Source organism: Myotis myotis, unplaced genomic scaffold (assembly GCF_014108235.1).
Source record: "Myotis myotis isolate mMyoMyo1 unplaced genomic scaffold, mMyoMyo1.p scaffold_m19_p_12, whole genome shotgun sequence".
NCBI lineage: Eukaryota > Metazoa > Chordata > Mammalia > Chiroptera > Vespertilionidae > Myotis > Myotis myotis.
In genome coordinates, this window is record NW_023416316.1 from 67900877 (window position 1) to 67918231 (window position 17355).

The following is a 17355-nucleotide window of genomic DNA, read 5'->3' on the forward strand; positions in this document are numbered from 1 at the left end:
TCTTCCTCATGTCCATGTATAAATCCTCCTAAACACCCAACACATACTTGATTTAAAGTATGGGGTAAAATGCCTTTTTTTCCTCAAATATCACTAAAAATATACATAGAAAATAAAATTTAAATAAATATGTAGCACACTAAATAATTAAAAAAGAAATATCAACCAGTTTCATTGGAGAATGTATGGCAATTAAAGAGCTCTTTTGTTCAAATCAATCACAGAACTAAATGCAGCCACAGAAATCAGCAAGCTGCTGAAGAAATGGGTATTGATTTAACCAAAATCGCCCAGGCCCCTCCCAGAAGCCATTAGCCAGAGTCTGCTGTAAGGTGTTCTAAAGGTAACTCGCTGGGCCAATCCTCTGCCCTCCGTACAAAAACAGCTCTATTTGTGGTTTGCTCACAGGTTAAGAATAGCTAGGGAGACCAGCTCTCTACGCAAAATAAAGAATGTGTGTATGGAGTCTAGAAAGTGGGATAAAGCTACAAAGAGAAGCAAGTTGCTGTTTGAGTCACCTGTCCCTCCACATGATGAATACAGCTCTCACTTACCCATGAGTCATGGCCAGGGCTTTGCAAATTGCACAGCATTTCCTACTATAGAAGCAGGGATCTCTAAAAAATACCCATCAGTTTTTAATACTGATACTTTATTATTGCCAATCTCTCTATTATTTATGTAAATGTTATAAACTATTACTAGATATGTGAGGAAAAGGAAAACAGATAATACATCAAATAAATCGACTTTTAAGAAAACAGAATATAAAAAATTAGATGTAGTAAATATAGTCAGAAATTCAAGAAAAGTTCATATCCATAGAACAAGAATAGTCTGGTTAAAAAAATTTATTCTTCCTTTTCACCTGTCATCTTTGCTAGATCTTGCCAATTATTCTGTGACTATAACAGTGCCTAACAATGCACACACTAAGTTTCTCTGCACATCTGTGCTCTTAAATTCAAGCTAGCTAAAAGGATTCAGAAATATCACACTAAAATTTTCAATTGATAAAAGGAGGTGAAATCTAAGTCCTTATTATTAAAAAAGTAATCCATTTATTAACTAGTCATTAAGCATAAATCATGTGTCAAATACTTTTCTAGATTCTGAGGATGCATCAGTGGGAGAAAAAAATAAATTCTTTCCTTCATGAAACTCATATCCTAGTGATAAAAAAATAGAAATTACCAGATGATGATAAGTTCAAAGAAGAAAAATATGGTAGGTAAGAAAAGGAAGAAAGATGGTATCTTTTCAATTGTGTTGTTGGAAAATACTTTTCTGATAAAATCAGATTAAACATTGATTTGGAGGCAAAGAGTTTGTTCTGAGTTGTATAAGGTCTTTATATATTTTGGAAATTAACCCCTTATCAGATGTATCATATGTTCTCCCATAGGCGGTTTCCTTTTCATGTTGATGATGGCTTCTTTTGCTGCGCAGCAGCTTTTTAGTTTGATGTAGTCCCATTTGTTTATTTTTTTCCCCCTTTTTTTCCCTTGCCTTAGGAGATGCATTGGCAAAAATATTGCTACGTGAGATGTCTGAGATTTTACTGCCTATGTTTCCCTCTGGGATTTTTATTGGTTTCAGGTCTAACATTTAAGTTTTTATCCATTTTGAGTTTTTTCTTGTGTGTGGTGTAAGTTGGTGGTCTAGTTTCATTATTTTTTTGCACGTACCTTTCCAATTTTCCCAACACCATTTATTGAAGAGACTGTTTTTATATGAGTAAAGAGGTTTTCATACAGAACAAAGAGTGAATACAAACCTGGTGACAAAAATCATGTTTTTTGGATTTCAAAGACAAAGGAGCTGAGACAGGCAATGTGGAGTGAAGGTAAGAGCTGAGTCAATGGGGCCACCTGGGAAGGACTGTGCAGGACCTCCTGGCCGCTGCCTTTGAGAATCCATCGTGGTGACTCAAGAGTGGAAGCAGGGAAGCAGTCAGAAGGTTATTGCAATAACCGTGGTTTTGAAACAGGATACTCATATTCCGGTATATTCTGAAAGTAGAGCTGACGGATGGGATGGGAGTGTGAAAGAAAGCAGGTGAGAAGTCTTGCTATTTGCTTGCCATTCCTTGAAGTACGTTTCTAATTGCGTACTTAATAGTTTGACTGCATCGGATAAAAGGAGGGGTAAGAAGGTAGGGTCAAGGAAATAGCACCAAGGATAGTTAAAAATTATTGAACATGCACTTGAACACGCAATGCTAGCAAACTTCTAAATGCTTTTTATGCATCACAATATTAGATATTCACAAGAATTCTTTGCGCTAGATACTATTAATAACCAGTGTCAAGTAAGCAAACTTGACCTTAGAGATGGTATATCCAAGCCCTAAGATTTTTTTTTTTTTTTTAACCAGAGGTGATACTGAAACTTTATTTAATATAAATATAATGCACTTTCATCTATAGCACTCGTATGCGGCTCCTTGGTTATGACATCAGAGCTACCCAGACTTTCAAGGTAACTGAGGGGCACAAATATGTAGATTCCTTCTCTCTGTACATTTATTTCTCATATTCTCACTACACACGTTCAGGCAGGTAGAATTTGCCCCAGTATCGCCCCTTCTGGGTCAGGTCATATGGGCTCAGTACTTTCCGTATCCCTAGCATGTTGGCAGTGGCTATGCGCTCAAAGGTCCAGGGGTTTTGGTTGTTATGCTCTCGTTCCTCTTGATCTTTCCGCATCTTCTCTAGGGTTTCACGGCTCACAGCCTTTGCTGGGAAGGGCAATTTGTGGGCAACCTGGTTGAGGAAACCTTGTACCTCTTTGAATTCACAGCGTCCACCCATCTCTACTATGAGGCGGCCAGTGTTCACAGGAGTCACATAGTGGTCAATGGCGCCTTTGCCGCCCCCCATACGCTGTCCCATACCCTTGCGGGTGATAGGCTTGAAAGGGGCTGGTACTCGCCATAAAGCAAACATGTTCTTGGGGTCCATAGAGCGGTTGATCGTCAGGCGCATCATTTCAAAATGGCCCCAGTGGAGGTAACCACCACCCAGTGCCAAGATTGCAAAATTGCCTTCTGTGAACTCAGTATCTTCAGTTGAAGGTCCCCGTATGTCACGCAAGTTTTTAGGCTCTCTTCGCACTTTTGGCACAAGTGACAAGCCCTAAGATATTATACCTCGTAAATGGAGGTAGATGAATGCACCAGGCCTCCTGACTTCAGGTCCTGAACTTGGAAACAAAATGGTATCATTGGACCAAGTACATTGTCACTAGACACTTTACAAAGACCCTCCTGTTTAGCCATCACTGCAAGGTGAATATGAAGAAACCAATACTCAGTGAGGGTATTAAACTTACCCAAAATCAGAGAGATTGAGACTTCAAATATTAATGATTGGTTTCTGGTTTAAAGAAATATGTGTGACATTACTTGCTGCTACAAGGACCAAAAGGAGACATTATATTCAGAAGTTTCAGCTAATGCTAGATTATTCCTATAATATTTTATAGCTTCACACATATTGTTTTTAATCAAATAGAAGTTTTAGCACGAAACGTTTCCTGGACTTATTTGACTAGACTTGTTTTTGGAAATTCTGGTATAAAATATTTTCTACCACACTGAGAATAATAGCTACTCCCAGCAACCAGAGAAACCAAATTTCTAGGGACTTTTGTTCTTTCTTGAAAGATAACTCATAGAACTGTGAATGGCTTCACAGGGATCCTGTGGGAGAATTTGAACCACATCTTCCTCCTTGGAAAGAAATAGAAAGTGCTCTAAGTTGATAAAGAGTGGAGAGGGAAAAGAAATGTGCCATAATCCCCACCACTGGGAGCCAGTGCACAACATGATCAAATATACACATCACTTCCTCCACGGGATGACATCTAGGTGTGTGCACTGAATGATCTGGCTTGTTATTCATCAAGCGAATCACTCACTGCAAATATATATTCATTGTTTTCATGGACTCAAATATTCCCTGGGAACTCTCGCAAGCTCTGAAAGATGAGCCAATTGATAGACATTGAGTCAATGACATAGTTAACAAACTGTCATTTTGAGTTTAGAGGCCACAACAGACCTCTGTATATGTTTGTGCCTAGGTTTCTGAGATAGGAAGAATTCCATAGGCTGATGAGTGAGATATAGGATTGTTCAACTATTGAAAGCAGTGTACTAATTTATATTTAAGACAAACTGATGGTAAAAGCTGCCACAAAATGCATCAGGCTTTGCTACTTATTTGCTGAGTGACATTAGACAAATGACTAATAATAGTGTTTGCCTCATAGAGCTGTCATGAAGATGATTAACAATGATGATGATGGTGGTGGAATAAGAGGAGCAGGAAGAAGAATAACAGAAACTACTACTACTTAGAATAGTCCATGTTATGCCGAAACCGGTTTGGCTCAGTGGATAGAGCATCGGCCTGTGGACTGAAAGGTCCCAGGTTCGATTCCGGTCAAGGGCATGTGCCTGGGTTGCTGGCATATCCCCGGTAGATGTGCAGGAGGCAGCTGATCGATGTTTCTAACTCTCTATCTCTCCCCCTTCCTCTCTGTAAAAAATCAATAAAATATATATTTTTTAAAAAAAGAATAGTCCATGTTATATTGTAAGTGGTAAGAGTCCTAGTTAAATATAAAAAATAAATTAATATATCATAATGCTATACTATATTTAGACAAGCTGTAAATATTTAAAGTAATTTTCTTCAAGATATCTTTTTTAAATTCTAGAAACTTCTATAAGGTGAAGTAAACATTGACCTTCACAAATAACAAAAGTATAATCTATTGAATACCTTTTTAAACAACAATTTATTGGGAGGAAACAGAAGTAGATGCTGTGAGAGAAGTGGATAACTTTGGATGATGGCTCTGCTTGTAACTTACCCCTACATACTGCCATTAGTTGAGATTTTTAAATTGTTGTTCCAGAATTTACAAAAATCTCTGCATTTGGAATATTTATGTATCTATTATCTAAATTAGAGAGTCTTTGAGGTAGTAGCCCTTATTAACCTTGTATATTAATTTACAAAAAAATACATTGTACATTTTTATTTAAAAATAGATTACAGCCCTATCTGGTTTGGCTCAGTGGACAGAGCATCGGCCCATAGACTGAAGGATCCTAGTTTGATTCTGGTCAAGGGCACGTACCTCTGTTGCAGATGCAATCCCAGGCTAGCCCTGTTCCGGGCAGGTGTGGAAGACAACCAACTGATGTGTCTCTCACACCCATGTTCATCTCTCCCTGTCTCTTCCCCTCCCTTCCACCCTCTCTAAAAATCAATGGAAAAATATCCTTGGGTGAGGATTAACAAAAAGAAAAATTAATAAAAATAGAATACAGTGTTGGGATACAGGAATGATAAAATTGCTCCTTAGTTAAAATCCTGCTTATACCTCAAATCTAACAGAAAGCCTAGTTCTGAATCTTATGGCCTGCGATTGATTATGAGACTAGCAGTGCCCTCGCATGGGGCTAGTCACTTTTAAACAAAGTACGAGCTGGAGCCCCTTTCAGGAATAAGCTAGAAATGCAATCAGCAATTCTATCACACACGTGTCCTGATACCTGGTACCAACATGAACGCATGAAAGCAGGTCCTGACTTGACTTATTTTTTTTTAATTGTTTTTTGTTATTTTTAAAAAAATATATTTTATTGACTTTTTGCAGAGAGGAAGGGAGAGGGTTAGAGAGTTTGAAATATCGATAGAGAGAAACATTGATCAGCTGCCTCCTGCACAGTCCCTACTGGGGATGTGCCCAAAACCAAGGTACATGCCCTTGACTGGAATCGAACCTGGGACCCTTGAGTCCGCAGGCTGACGCTCTATCCACTGAGCCAAACCGGCCAGGGCCTGACTTGACTTCTTACGTGTTTTTGATTCTTTCTATTTTGAAGTGAAGGGATAAAATTTCTGTGTTTACAAACACATCAATTAAGAAATAAACAGCCTGGTGAGCATGTTCAGTGGTTGAGCATGGAGCTATGAACCAGGAGGTGATGGTTCAAATCCCAGTCAGGGCACATGCCCAGGTTGCAGGTTCGATCCCCAGTGTGGGGAGTGCAGGGGACAGCCCATCAATGACTCTCTCTCACCATTGATGTTTTGATCTCTCTCTCCCTGTCCCTTCCTCTCTGAAATCAATAAAAATATATTTTTAAAAAAGAAATAAATGGCCCTTACCAGTTTGGCTCAGTGGATAGAGCATCAGCCTGTGGACTGAAGGGTCCCAGGTTTGATTCCAGTCAAGGGCATGTACCTTGTTTGCGGGCACATCCACAATAGGAGTTGTGCAGGAAGCAGCTGATCAATGTTTCTCTCTCATCGATGTTTCTAACTATCCCTCTCTCTTCCTCTCTGTAAAAAAATCAATAAAATATATTTTAAAAAGAGAAATAAATGGTAAAATAAGTTTTTTTAATTCATCCATATCTTTATTTCTTTTTAAGTATGAGAATTTAATATATCAAAATAAATATATGATAACAATATAATAGCTTAGAAATTGAAATTAGATAATGTTCTACTTGAAAAAATAATGTATCTATTGGGTGTTTTTAGTACATAGTATTTTAAAATGCACTCAGAATTTTCTCAAACTTTATGCATATAATTCTCTCCATATGGTTGGTAGATAGATGACAGACACACACACAATCGACTGACTGACTTTCAGTAATGGTGATGGTTTCCACTCTTTCTACATGTTTTTTTTAAGATTGATAAGCTGAACATGACTAATATATACATAATTCTTTATGACACAGAAGCTTATAGCTGTATTTTTATCTAAAATCCCAAACATTACTCTTTACTATGGAATTCTGAGAGCATCACAGCAGTATTTTTCAAACTGTGAATTGACCCATTTATGGGTCTTGATGAAGTAAAGGGTCATGAGATCAAGTTAGAGGGGTAGGCAACAATTTTTAAAAATAAAATATATCAGGATCAAACACAATAGCAAAGTCAGACTGCACAGCATATGTAAGTACAAGTGTTGTTTCAGGGACATTTTCTTTCCTTTATTGGCACAAGTGTGTGCTTATACACAGAGTGGCCAAACCATATTTATAGTATGTATAGTTATTTCAAACTTCAATAGTCACCACATGAGATTTTATGATTCTACTTCAAAGGTTTCTTGTGCCCTAAAAATGGTTTTCAAAATTCTCAGTTTATGCATATTTTTGGGTAAAAGTGTTATGGCCTTCATATGATGCTTATAAAAAATCTTTTTAAAAAACTTGAGACAAACTAATGCTAAAGCAATTATATTTGTAGTTTTGGAATAATATACTTTCAAATATAAAAATAGCAAATATATTAATGTATATTTATATGTCTCTGTTTTACAACTAGATGTCCCATAACTAATTGCTTACATATTCCCAATTTAAATGTAGGTTCTAATCAGGTTACATACAGAATTTAGGTTTAAAGTTAAGAATCTTGAGATGGGAGATTATTTTGCATTTTCTTGAGGGACCCGGCCTAATCAGATGAGATCTTAAAATAACTTTGCTGACTGAAGTCAGGGTCAGAGGGCAATATGGCTTCAGATGATTGGTCAGAGACATGTAACATGCTACCTTGGAAGACGGAGAAAGGGGGCCCAGAGCCAAGAAATGTATGTGGCCACTAGAAGCAGAAACAGAGATGGAGATGGATTATCCCCCAGAGCCTCCCAAAAAGCACAGCCTGCTGACACATTAATTTGAGCCCAGTGAAATCTGTGTTGAACTTCTCACCTACAGAACTATAAATACATTTGTAATAAAATATAAATTTTGTGTAATTTTTACAGCAGCACCTGAAATACAATACAGCCTCTTCACACTCTCACTATAGTATTTGAGAAACCAGAGAGAGGAGTTAAGGGCTTAAGTATGGCAATAGAAAGTGTAGTGATAAATAAGGGATAGGAATCAATATGTTCTTTCCTTTAAGACCATATTATATCTTCCCTATAAATTTGGAATAGAAAAAAAATCCAGATTTATGAAAATTTGAGTTTAGGTGTACATATAGTTAAACATAAATTCAGAGCTGTAGATATATATGTTATAAAATGCTGTCGAAATTTGGGGTGCTCCTTTGTATGGACAAAGTTATATTCACTTTCATTACTTTACTAGAGGCCCGGTGCACAAATTTGTGCACGAGTGGGGTCCGGCCATCCTGCCCCGATTGGAGCTGATTAGGCTGGGCCAGCCGGGGGGAGGGGTCATGACCATCCAGGGGGAGGGGCTGCAGGTGGTTGGCCGGCCGGCCCTCCCCTCTTTCCCCCTCCCATGGTCAAACTCCAGGTCGAGGAGATAATTTGCATATTATCCTTTTATTATATAGGATATTTGTCTTTGTATATGGAATATGAGTGGGTTTATCTTGTCCTTTTCATAGTAACAGCTATTTCCTTGACTGTAATTATAAAGATTTTCTTCTTTTTAAAACATTATTTTTTCACTAAATTCAAAAGAAATTGCTTCTTTTATCTCATCTGATTTGACTGAAACACTTATATTGTGAAAAGGCTGCCAGACCAGTTCTCTAGAAAGAACAATGACACACTTTGCTTTTTCTCTTTTGGGAAAAATGCTTATGGAAAGAGGAGGTCCACTGTAGCAAAATTAATTGCCTCAACGTACTGAGTAGACAGAATGAACAGCAAGTTGGGAACTTTATATATGAAATTTATATATGAATTGTATATATATGTAATTATGAAATTATGTATATGAAATTTATATATAATTCAGGTTGTTGGAAATGGTTCATGCAGACACCGAGTTTGTAAGAGTGTTAATGCATTGTATAAATATAAATGCAGAATGAACAATGTTTGCAAAAAAGTAAGTAACGTGCTGTTTGAAGGAGAATATTCCAGTCTTTAAGATGAAGTGACATTTCCTTTAATTTCTTGCATGATTTATTGATGCTTCATGGGTCATACTGAACTGCATTTTTTTCTGTGATATTTATGTTGACCTTATCCCCTGTTTTTCTTTTCTAGTCTTTTGCTGTAAGATCTTCACTAATTTCTTTTCACATATAAAAAATATATAGGGATTCGTTTCACTAAACATGCACACATACAACACGGTTTTTTGATTGCTAGTTTGGTTGGCTATACATTTTTTAACATTTTCACAACATTTTAAAGAAAATTTAACATCATTTTCTATCCTCACATGTTGGTGATTGCAAGTCATGCCAATGACTTGTATTCATTTGCAGGTAATCAGTTTCATCTTCCTAGAAGTAATATCATTGTCAATGGAGTTCTGAAATATGTAGGTGGATATTATTTTTCATTCCTTCTGTTTATAATGAAGTAGATTTGTTCAGTTTGAAAGCATACATTGCTAAAATGTTTCAGATTAGGAAAATACTTTCTGTCACATTGCTGATAATTGTCTCGTTCTCTTCTTCCAGACCTCCTGTGGATGAATGCTCCATATCTCTTCATTTTATTCATTGTTTTCCTGTCTTGAATTTTGGGAATTTTCTCAATAAACTTTGTGATTAATAATTAGATATATAGCTGTGTTTATCCCATTATTTTGCCCGTCTATTAAAGTTCGGTTCTGTAACTTTATCTTTACCAATAAATCTTTGTCGTGCTTTACTCCTTGTTTCATAGAGATAATGACTTTTCACATCTTCCTGACCATACTAAGGTTTTCAAGTCATTTTATATCTCCTGATTCAGTTTTTCATTTTGCACATCTTGCTCCTTTTTTCCAAATAGGTCATTTTTCCCTACATTGTTAGATGATCAGTTGTTTGACACATTCTTGAATGAAGAGTCAGGCAGAAGAGGTACTTGGTATGTATTTTCTTTGCAGCTATGCAGTCCTATTTTCCCAGGAGTTTCCCTCCCTAGATGAGCATAAGCAGCCCTGTCTATTAAAGAGCATATGTGAGAATAACCAGGGAACTTACATGCACAGCCCATGGACACAGACAATGGTGTGACAAAGGCTTGGCAGGGGCAGATGCAGGGAAGAGGGGGTTGATGGGGAAAAACAACAATAAGAATCACAAAACAAAGTGGACAACTGTAATACTTTCAACAATAAAGACAAGTTAAAAGAAGAACTTATGTGTAAGTTAGCAGTACATGCCAACTAATTGGTTTTGCTCTAGGGCAGCCGTGGGCAAACTACGGCCCGCGGGCCGGATCCAGCCCATTTGAAATGAATAAAACTAAAAAAAAAAAAAAAAAAAAAAAAAAAAAAAAAAGACCGTACCCTTTTATGTAATGATGTTCACTTTGAATTTATATTAGTTCACACAAACACTCCATCCATGCTTTTGTTCTGGCCCTCCGGTTCAGTTTAAGAACCCATTGTGGCCCTTGAGTCAAAAAGTTTGCCCACCCCTGTTCTAGTGTGTTATGTCGCAGACATACAAGGCACCCACCCATTTCCAAATGAAGAAGGTGTAGTATGTCAGCAAATTTCTTTTATGGATAGAAAGCTCTCTTTTTTCTATTTGTGTTTACAGTGGGGGCTTGACTTACGAATTTAATTCATTCCGTGATGGAGCTCGTAGCTCAAATTACTCATATGTCAAATCAAAAAGTGAAGGAGTGAGACACGTGATGCTGGGCTGATGTTGTGGCGTTCACTGTGACGTTCGCTGCGCCAACTAGCAGTGGGGTATCTGAAGCTGGCTCATAACCTGAATTTTAGCTCACAACTCAAAGCAAAAAATCGGCCGAGAGATGGCTCGTATTTCAAAAAACTCGTTAGTCGGGACACTCGTAAGTCAAGGCCCCTCTGTACTTGGAAAGTCTAGATATGCTCTCTTATTCTTCAGATCCTAATACCAACACATGCGAACTTTTTTACAGAGAAAATGTTAATAGAAGAGTAAAGTAGACACAGATAAGATATTTTTAAAAGGTAAAACTTGGGGCATCATAAGAACTTATTTTCCTTTTTGGCTTGTGTTCCAGCTTATGTTGTGTGTTTTGCTTTGATGATTTTGCTTTCCTATCAATCTAATCTCATTTGTATTCTATATTCCAGAAATTCTTTAATATTCTGGCTCACTGCTGGTACCTAGTCACATCATGAAGACATTCTATCATAGGAAAAGTTTAGTAAACTATTATTTAATCTTTCCAGAATCTCCCTAAGGAAATTTTTAAAATTATTTTTATTTAGTAATGAAACTGAGGACCAGATAAATGCCTATGGCTTATAGTTTTTGATGGATTGAGTTATGATTTGACCCAGTATTCTCCATCTCCATAAGCAGATCTCTCATCTATAACCAGGGATAACCTGGCATTCCATTCTATTCCAATCAGTTCCAGTAAGTTTAGCAAAAGGTATTTTAAATGCTTATAATGTGACAGCGCTATACAAGCTCTAAAAAAATAGAAATGACTAAGATGAGGAGCCCACCTTCAATCAATTACAGTTTTGTTTGTGGAATTAATAGAGATGGAGAATAAGGGAAGCAAAGATCAAACTTACTAAACAATTTTGCCTAAGATTGTTCTGGTATAGGCCAATTAAAAAGCAAATGTAAATTAAGGGCTATTCCCTGTACATGCTTTCATTTCATGATAAAATTTATAAAATACTGACTATTTGAAGGAATATGCAAATAATATAAACATATATATGTACACACATTATAAGGATTAAAATGTTAACCTATTTTCTCCTTGTTGGAGTCAATTTCCAAAATGGAGGCAAGTGAAATAATAAGGAGTGTTATTCATAAGTAAAATTCATAAAAATGTATCTAGGAAAGCAGTGCTGCTGCCTAATGTTTAATTTGTATCTTGCCTATATCAGTTTGAGTGAAAATATTTTCAAATTCCATGATATGTGAGAGATTAGAGCACATATCTGCCTGTCTTTACTTTTGGCACAACTGAAATAGAAGAAGACTTGTCCCAAGACACATAAATATAGAGGCATGGCCAAGCCTCCGCCATAAATTACTTCTCCTAATCTCTGCTGTTAATGGAGGGGGAAGATGGGAAATCTGTTAGTGACTAATTTCCCACAATTTTCCTGGAGAGAAACTTTTCTTTGATGCTATGGGGATGCAATATCTCTATCTATTATTATGATTCCTTCAAAAAACCACTTAGGATAATGTGGGTGAGACAAGAATGCAGCAAATGGAACCTGAAGAGATTTTTTCTTACATGTAACCAAATTTGATTCATTAAAGCCCAAATAGGAGGATATTTAATGAAATTAATGAGGTTATTTTGGTTGTTGACAGTTGAAAGAATACTACTGATATTTTCCCCTACCATCAGAATTTATGCAGGAAACAGACTTCTATAATGCTTGAAGAAGTCTCATTTTCCCCTTATTCCACTCTAGTTCCAAAGTTAATTAGGTGGCTGAGAAAAGTGAGATACCATTACTGACCAAAGTAGCATTTTTAATGGAATCTAATGCTGATTAAGGGACAGAACAATACTAAGAGATGTATTTACATTCCCTATAAATAATGAGGACCTTAGGAAGAAAAAAAATTGTCTTCTGCAATGTATGTGCACAAATTACACTTCAGGAGAAAATCAGTATCAGTATATTCGGCAAACACCATACACATAATGGTTACAGACAGGATTCACCAAGGATGCTAAGAGCAGAAGGTAAAAATTTGAGCAGAAAGACGACATTGTCATAGTTTCTAAGTACCTACCATAAGATATTTATTAACTAGAAATGGAAAGGTAGTAACCCAGCAAACATCATTTCAACCAAGTGATCAAAGTTAATGTCACCAGTAAGAACACATATTGGCATCATTTTGGGTAAGTTCTATTGTTACTTCTGTGGTATTTATGACAAACATTCATAAACTCAGTCCAATTATGAGGAAACATTAGACAAACCCAAATTAACAACCTTAAAAATAATTATTAGTACTAGTCATAAGTGTCAAGGTCATAAAAAAAATAAGGAAAGACTAAGGAACTGTTGCATATTGTAAGAGACCAAGAAAGAAAACAAACAAAGAACAACAACAAAAAGCAATATTTGGTCCCTGATTGGATTCCAAAATGAAAAGAGGACATTAGTGGGAAAATGGGTGAAATTTGAATGTGATCTGTACTTTAATAATATTGAATCAATGTCAATTTTTTGGTATTGATCACTTTACTATGGAATCTCAGATGTTAACCTTAGCAGAAGCTGATAAGAGATGTACAGGAACCTCTGCACTATTTGTGCATCTTGTAAGTCTAACATTATTTCAAAATTAAAGGTAAAAAGTCACTTCAGAGAACCTATTTTCTCTATCCAACTTCTAAAATTTCACTGATAGAAAGAAAAAAACTAGGTTTAGGGGCTGCTGTGTAGTTCTACCAGGAAATATAAATTTAGGAAGAGAATGAAGTCTACACAGAAAGAGGGCAAGGAAAACCTGGGGAGGTGTGAAGGTTTTTACATTCAGGGATATGTCAGCAGTAATGGAAGGTGACATCCTGGAAAATCACATAGAGCTCCCAGGCATGGAGATAGCATGAGATGATGTAGAACATGGTGAAAGCATATATAGAGATGGTGAGTTTCAGCCCTAGCTGGTTTTGCTCAGTGGATTGAGCGTCGGCCTGCAGAGTAAAGGGTCCTGGGGTTGATTCCGATCAACAGCACATGCTCAGGTTGTGAGCTCCATCTCCATGTAGGGGGCATGCAGGAGGCAGTTGATCAATGATTCTCTCTCATCACTGATGTTTCTATCTCTCTCTCCCTTTTCCTTCCTCTCTGAAATCAATAAAAATAAAATAAAAAATAAAGAGGCAGACCAATCACTTTTTAAATCCTTGATCTTCTAACTGGTAACTATCTGACCAATGTAACTCCCCCCCCCCCTCTCTCTCTCTCTCTCTCTCGATAACAATATAGATCTTGCAGGTTTCCCAGATATTACTGAAATAAATTAAATTATATAAAAATAAGAGCGAATAACCACATGTCTATTTAAAGCCATAGCACAGTATTACATTCAGAGGCTCACCCTTGATAAGCCAGGTGAAGAATTTTAAAAGAAGGGAAAACTCATATTTTCATCTACCAACATGTATGTGTTCAGTTTCTTTAGGTTTTATGGTTATATATTTTGACATTTGTGATTTTAGTGTATCATTTTGTATCTTGCATTTTTCATATTGCTATATATGAATTTTTTCATGTTATTACATTATATTTAAAATGAGAATTAAATTGCTACTATTGAGCATTTGAGTGGATTTCTATTTTTTTTTACTATTGTAAACCATGAATATTGCCTTTACTGTCATTCATTTACTTGGAGTATTCCTTTTAAAAGGACTGTGCATTGACATTTGTAGTTTTATAAATTGAATCGTTAAAAACGACCTTTTCAGAAGTTTTTCTTATTTTACCTCTTATTTTATAAATATTTGAACACTTGAATCTTAAATCACTGAATTTCCTTAACAGCAGTATTAGAAGTACTTATCATTCAGTGTCAAAGCAAGTACATTGGCATGATCTCTGCTTCTAATATAGGACTACAACCCTGGAGCAGAAAAATGGATAATCACACTGTTTAGATATAAGAAACATGGCTAGTGCTATGCCCGTGCTACTTCTCAGTATTATTCATCGTGGCATGATGCCTTAGGGAAAAATAACTGCCAGTGATTCTTACTATTGTTCTATTAGCACGCTTTAGTGCAGGTTGCCAGTACTGAGGGTAGGCCAGAATGCAGAGTAGATGAGGCCTTTTAAATACTATGCAGCAGCCCACTACAGTGTGTCCACTTCCCAGTGTCTGTACGAGGCAAATTTTCTATCAGTTCTTTGGATTTTGAGCAGTGACAGCTGTGCTTGGCTGTACTTCTTGATCCTTAAGTTCTGAAGATTTCTGGCTTATAATTATTCACAAAGATGTCCCACCATAGCCTGCATTCCAATTTTATGTTCTACAGATTGTGCTTACTTTTGTAATTTCTGATTTATGATGATCCTATTAGTATCTTTCTTTTGTAGTCTGTTCTCATGCTCTGCTTCCTTGTTCAGATGTTATAACATGATGCTATCCTCGATCCAGTATAAAAATATAAATTATATGGGTATAATGAGGATTGGTTACTTTAATTGTATGCACATACCACCTTTCTTATCCATCCACACCTGGGCACTTGAGTTGCTTTCACCTTTTAGCTATTGTGAATAATGCTGCTGTGAACCTTCATTTACAAATATCTGAGCCCCTGCTTTCAATTTTTTGGATATATCCCCAGAAGTAGAATTACTGGATCATATGGTAATTCTACTTACAATTTTTGAGGGATCACCACACTGCGCTGTGTTTCTGAGCTACTACACAATTTGACATTTCCACAAATAGCATACAAGGATTCAAAATTCTCCATAAAGTTGCCAATAACCAACACTATTTACTTTTTAAAAATATCAGCCATTCTAATGGGAGTGAGGTAGTATTTCATTAGAGTTTTTATTTCATTTCCCTAATTATTTATGTTGTTAAGGATTTTTCCATGTAGTTATTGGGCATTTGTATATCTTCTTTGGAAAAATGTCTATTCAAGTTATTTACCCATTTTTAATTTGGTTGTTTATTGTTTTCTTCTCAACTCTAGTTTTAATAATGGCAGTTTAAACTATGAATCAAAAGATGATGATGAGAAGAGGTAAGAGATCTGTGATAAAGAACTTTGGTCTCAATTCAATACCTTAGGCTATATCTAGATATTGTACATGTGTTCATAGAGAGGATAATGTAAACCAGATGTTATTCCATAGGGATTATTATATCATAATTAAAATAATGGGTTACAAAGACTCCACAGGTTGTGGGGAAATGAAAGCATCTGCAAGCCCCAACCCCTAATCGGAGCAGATGTCTCTTGCCCAAGGGGTATGAAGTAACGACTTCACTTATGCCACCTGTCTGTATAAGCATTTCAACCAATTAATAGAGAAGGCATTTGAAGGGCTGAGACATTTGTTAATTCTAAAAACAGGAATGAGACTGTGATGTGTCCAATTATAAAATGACACCGATCCCAGTCATCGATGGTGAACATGGGGTGGGATCCACTTCTGCTGCCCTTTCTGACACCTTCCATGGAGCTAGATAAAGTGGAAAAAAGCAAATCGATACATAAACTAGGTCTGTGGTGACAAATTTTACTTCCTTGACAGCACTGTATATTTTCATTGATCACCAAGATCAGAGCAAGTCACATCCTCTATGGTAAAATAAAGCTCTAATTCATGGTGTTAGATTGGTGTTGAATTCAGAAAGCCAGGTAAGTAGTATATCTTTGATTTCTTATTGTAATACTAGAGGCCTGGTGCACAAAATTTGTGCACTGGGGGGGGGCGGTGGTCCCTCAGCCTGGCCTGCACCCTCTTGAAGTCCAGGAACCCTCAGGGGATGTCTGACTGACGGCTAGGGCCCACTCCCTGTCAGTTGGATATCCTTAGTGCTGCCCCAGAGGCAGCAGAGGCTCCTGCCACCACCTCTGTGGTCACCAGCTGTGAGAACAACTCAGGGCTTCAGTGGGAGCGCACTGACCACCAGGGCACAGCTCCTGTGTTGAGCATCTTCCCCCTGGTGGTCAGTGTGCATCATAGCAACTGGTGCCATTTGGTTGATTTGCATATTAGCCTTTTACTATATAGGATTGGTACACCTCTTCGTACTGCTCACTAGCCCTCTCCTGCACTCTGTTCGCTGCAGGATTGGTACACCTCTTCGTACTGCTCACTAGCCCTCTCCTGCACTCTGTTCGCTGCAGGCATATGGAAACACAGCTCCCCTGCCTGTGCTGTTTCACACCAGGCCCATGTACGGGCTGGTGTTCACCTCAAATGACTTCTACTTTGAAAAACTGACAGACCTTTATCCTTCAGGTACCAGCTCAAGGCTCTTCTTCTCAGTAACGTATTACTTTATCACCTAGGAGAGGTGATAATGCCATCTTAGCATCCTCGCGCTTCCTAATATGCGTCAATAGTGCAGCATTTTTCTCACCAACTTGTTCACTGTAAAATGTTGACTCCCATATCAGAGTGTGATTTCCTGAGGAAACAGATTGGATGATACTCACATTTGTAGGCCTAGTTTCAGAAAGTAAAACTTTTTTAAAAGTCTGTGTTAATGAATAAGAACGTATGTTGGAAATTCTATTGACAAAATGAGAGTTTGCTCCAAAATCCGATTTATTGCCTTGGATGGTTGCTCAGTGGTTAGAGCCTGGGCCTTGCACACTGAAGAGTCACCAGTTTGATTCCCAGTCAAAGGCATGTACCTGAGTTGCAGCTTTGATCCCCAGCCCTGGTCAGGGCACATGCAGGAGGCAACC

General features: G+C 37.2%; 1 protein-coding gene across 1 annotated transcript in view; it reads right to left on the bottom strand.

The window, feature by feature from the left end:
• Positions 1-2374: 2374 nt before the first annotated feature.
• The window catches only part of LOC118666854 (39S ribosomal protein L16, mitochondrial-like), a 44156-nt gene continuing 29175 nt past the window's right edge, over positions 2375-17355 (bottom strand). Inside the window, exon 2 of the mRNA XM_036329140.1 lies at positions 2375-3137. Within this exon, the coding sequence (XP_036185033.1) occupies positions 2544-3137 (594 nt within the window). The 3' untranslated portion in view covers positions 2375-2543. The remainder of the gene's footprint in view (positions 3138-17355) is intronic.